The 4,526-nt window shown below is 49.1% G+C and overlaps 1 protein-coding gene across 1 annotated transcript in view; it reads right to left on the minus strand.

The window, feature by feature from the left end:
* Positions 1-3,246: 3,246 nt before the first annotated feature.
* The window catches only part of LIMK2 (LIM domain kinase 2), a 19,602-nt gene continuing 18,322 nt past the window's right edge, over positions 3,247-4,526 (minus strand). Inside the window, exons 15-16 of the mRNA XM_009888580.1 lie at positions 4,468-4,526; positions 3,247-3,884 (exon numbers count right to left, since the gene is read on the minus strand). The exon at positions 4,468-4,526 is cut by the window's right edge and continues 4 nt beyond it. Of these exons, the coding sequence (XP_009886882.1) occupies positions 3,728-3,884; positions 4,468-4,526 (216 nt within the window). The 3' untranslated portion in view covers positions 3,247-3,727. The remainder of the gene's footprint in view (positions 3,885-4,467) is intronic.

A 4,526-nucleotide genomic window follows, 5' to 3' on the forward strand; every position in this document is an offset into this window, starting at 1 on the left:
GAGGGGAGCTTCACGTCAGATTTAGCTAGATAATTACACTCTGATTATAGTTCCTGCCTTTCTGCTTTAGTGGCTGAGAGCTGGAGACACTGTCCAGAATCCTGCTACTGGATCAGGTTTTTTGCCAAGGAAGAGTTTATTTGAGGGATGGCCATGGCCAGGAGCGGTGTGTTTAGCCCCAGTGTCAATTTGGAAAAGCTCTTCTCAAGCTCTTGACAAATGCAGGTCTTCCAGGGCTGAGGCCACATCTCCATTCCCCAGTGGTGCTACACGCACAGCCACAGTTGTAGGTGTCCATGTGGTCCCTGCCTCCTGCTCACTTACACAGATCAGGAGACCAAAGACCAGCAGTAGATAGTTGTGGAGCGAAGACAACAAACTGCCCTTCAGTTACCTACAGCAGGTTGAGCACTGAGGATAGATAAACATCCTCTTCCGAATTCCCTTGGCTTTCTACAGAGCCAGCTCTGGACAGAGTGGCCAAGCCAGCTGTGGAGGTCACCCTGGCCGTGATGCAGCAGCTCTTGCTCTACGGGCAGCACAGGGCAGCTGCTCTCGCAAGATCCCAAAGTTAGAGCATGGCTCCTGGCCCAGCCTTCTTCACGCACACTCAGCTTGTGCAGCAAGACTACTTGCTTACAGAGCCTGGCCCTATTAGAGAGGTTTTGTAACAACTTTTATTAGCATTTCAGGGGTTTTGGAAGGGATGGTTGCTGCAGTGTCTCCTAAATGGCACCGAGGCAAGGCCAGTTCAGGGAAACATCCATCCCCACCTCAGGGGATTCAAGCCATTCAAGTAAGTTTTCTAGCCATTTGCTTTATAGCTGTGGGCCTAATGGGGAGCAGCACTTGACAGCAGGGGTTTTAGTGTTAATGTTTGATTCAGAAAAGGGAAACATTTTATTTTTAAATGCCTTTGAATACCATTTCTTTGTAAAATGTTTTAAATACCTCATTATGAGAAGGTGCAGATTGTGCTACCTTGTATTAAAGCTTAAAAGAAAAATGCTCTGTAGATCTGTGTGGACTGTGGCTCATCTGTACCCTCCTCCTGCCAGAGCAGCATCCTTTTGCTTGTTGCAGACTTCGAATTGAGGAGAAGGGAAGATGCTACATCAGTTTGCCAAAGGTAAATCCCTACAAGCGGTGCCTCCACTCACCAGCGCTGACAAGGGGCATGGAGCTTGTCTCCTTGCTGCCAGCAGCTAGCCTTGGACTGGGACACTGTTCCTGAAAAGCAGCTGTGGGTGTATGAGCTGTACTGACTAAGCAGGCTGGCCCGTGGGAAGACGCTCTCAGTTACAGCCCCTTCCTGCACTGACGCAGGTTGGTTATGCTTTGATGCTGCTCAGCAGCAGCTCCGTCCCTCAGGGCCTTGCATTGGAAAGCGTGATGGAGACAGAGCACAGCAGGTTACAGGAGGTACTGACACAGCTAGCATTTTCGTTTGGTTGTTGCTTTAACGAATGCCTCTTGAACTACATATTTCAGAATAAGAGTTTTCCAAGAACAGGCGGTATTTTTATCCTGGTTCAGAAAAGGAAAAGGGAGAGAGGCTCCATGTTCTGCTGACTCCCGTTCATCCTTTAAAAAAACCCCACAACAAATACAAAAAAACAACCAACCAACAAAACTTGACCCCTTCTTCCCTTTCCATCACTCCTGGTAAATATTACTAAAGAGCACCTGCACTGTGTCTCTGTAGTTCTGTAAATGTGTCAGAGCCCTTTGGCTCAAGAAAGGGAATTCTGGATGATACATGATCTGTGCAGTTTTGACGTTGCAGTTTTGTGACAATAGAAACCTGAGAAAAGTTACAGCTTCGTGCTTTAGGTAACACAGAGGCAACAAAATTTTGTTTTCATAGCATACATTTACTGCTTTTTAATTTAGTTAGAACATGGAGCTGTGCAAATCACAGTTCATAAACCCCACCCGCACGTCACCCAGGACTCTCCCCTTCAGGGGTCCCCTCCAAAACCAGCCTGGGAGGGGGAAAGAAAGGGCAAATCCTATTAACAATCCTGAATCCACTGGACCCAGTTTAGAGAGGCTCCTCCACTGACTCACAGCACAGGGAGTCCCCAGTGTTTCGAGAACACCACTACATGGACTAAAAACCTCCCCACCATGCACACCTTTTGTGAGGTGATGGCTGGTCCCATGTTATTTTATGTAATACTTTAAACTCATGGGTAGGGGGAGGAAATCAAAGTAACAGCAAAGACTAACACCAATTCCTCACCATTCAATAGGGAAGGCGGGGGGGAGGCGGGGAGAAAGGAGCACACTGAAAATCCAGTTAAACCAAGATGTTTGTGAAACTTAAAAGCAGGACTTGAGCCAACTTTTTGTTCAGTTCTGCCAACCACGTGACCTACTACAGCAGTAGCTTTCCTTCGTTCTCCCACCAAGGGAGAAAGAAGTAGTGCTGGAAGAAAATACACTTTCACCAACCTCCCAGTGACTCCAAGCCCTTTTTTCTCCCCCAAAGCAGGGAATGACCCTGAGGAAAGTTTCTGCTTGGAGAATCAGTTCAGGTGCTGCAGCAGCAGCTGCAAGAAGGACCTTCAAGGGGAGCAACGTGCACAGCCTGCAACAAAGGATGAGGTAATGGCAACTGAATTATTAGTTCTCCAGCTGCCACTCCTGGGAGGATGGGACATCCTCCAGCACTTTTCTGTTCATGACAAGTCCATCCTTTAAGTAACCTTGGGCATATCCTCCTTTGCCATTGTCCATGCACAAAGTCTGAGCCACTTCAGACCTTTGGCTTTCTGAAAAGCACCTTCTGCCACCCTTTGTGTCACCTCACATCCACAGGCCGAGAGCTCAAGCAGCTTCAGCACACCAGGGATGTCCACAGGCAGTGCCTAGTGCAGTGCTACACATTCAGGTTCAAATACTTTCACCTAAGTTAAGGTTCTTGGGCAGGCAAACTCACTGTGCAGGCTCAGGGTTTGGAGATGTTCAAGTGGCTCATTTGTTGCCTGCCTTGTTTACCATCAGGAGGGGCAAGGAGAGTGCAGTCTTAGTGTTTCTAGGCAGGCTTTTGGAGGTATTCAGAGACAGAGGAGGAAAAAAACCCACAAAACCAAAACAAAAATTCATACACGCTTTCCACAGGTAAGGTAATTCAGGAGAGCTGCCCAATTCCTGGGGCTTTTCACTCCCTCCCCTGATGCAAACTGGAGGCCAAAATCTCAGTGGGTTGCTCTGGAAAACACATGCACAAACATACACACACATGCTGTCCTGGTGAGGCCTTGTGCCAGATGTCCAGTTTCCCCAGCTTTCTGAGCAGGGCAGTCAGTGGGAGAAGCAGTTCCAGAACTACTGATCCTTGCCCAGGAGAGTCTCCTATAGCAATTCCCTCCCTGGCAGACAGGCCAGGGTGGCTTCACAGCTTGCAGCCAAGTTCTAAGGCACCACAGTAAAGAAGCCTGAAAAGGCTAGAGAAAGATTTCTCAAGCCAGAAAAATAGTGTTGAGCAGCTTTCCTAGGTGCAGTTGGCAGGAAACAGTCCTTTTTGCTTCTGAAACGTGCCAGAAATCCACAGTGAATCAGGATGTCCAAGAGGAGGGGTGTTGGGTGGGGAGAGAGAGGCAGTGCAGCAAACGCACAGCGTGGTGCCCCATTAATGCCCTGGAAGTGGCTGAAGTGCATCTCCCTCCCTGTCACTCATCTCAACTCCAATGGAAGTGGTGCAGGCAGCAGGACGAGCTGACTAGGTTGTGTTTTCAGGTAGCTTGTCACGGTTCAGTCCAAACTGCACGCTCACGTTGTGGTCCAGCTCCTCCAGCTCAGACGGGAGGGGGATGGCAAGTTCTCCCAGGTAGAGAGAGAGAGCTTCAAAGGAATCTTCCAGCTTGGAGAAAGGGGGCCTAGAAGCACCAGTGAGGAAATGTGAGTGAGAAAGAGGAAGCAGAACAGCATCTGGAAAGGCTGGGCCAGCCCATTCAGGCTACTGTCCCATGCAGGGTGGTGTGAGCAGGGACACGATCCCTCCCTGTTCAGCTTCTGAGACTGCAAAGATCCCATCTGTCTGGGATACCCATTTTTACAGCCGACGACCAGCGAGGTCCAGCTCTTTTGGAACCTACTTGGCATCAACACTGTTCTGAAGCTACAAGTTTCACAACTGAAATCAAATTAAGTAGCCACATTTCAGAGCTGCTGCCAAGGTCTGCCCCTACTTTTTGTACGTGAGAAACCCTGAATAATCACTCCTCCTTTACCCTCTCTGTCTTGGAAATTGTTTCAAAAGACCTCTACCACCACATACAGCAGTTTCTCTCCCAAACTGTTGAGTCGTAGTCTCTCCTCATGTGGAAGCCTTTGAGCATTCCCACAGAAGGCTGGAATACAGCCCTCTACCACCCTCTGTGCAGAGAAATCCTTCCACCAAGGGGATACAGCCACACCCTCCAGGCTTACCAAGAGGAGTCCCCCAGCCCCCAAACCTACCTGCTCTCTGGTTCCAGTCTGCAGCAAATGGCAGCCAGAGGGAAAAAGGCAGGAGGACA

Source organism: Charadrius vociferus, unplaced genomic scaffold, assembly GCF_000708025.1.
Source record: "Charadrius vociferus isolate BGI_N301 unplaced genomic scaffold, ASM70802v2 scaffold917, whole genome shotgun sequence".
NCBI classification, from domain to species: Eukaryota; Metazoa; Chordata; class Aves; order Charadriiformes; family Charadriidae; genus Charadrius; species Charadrius vociferus.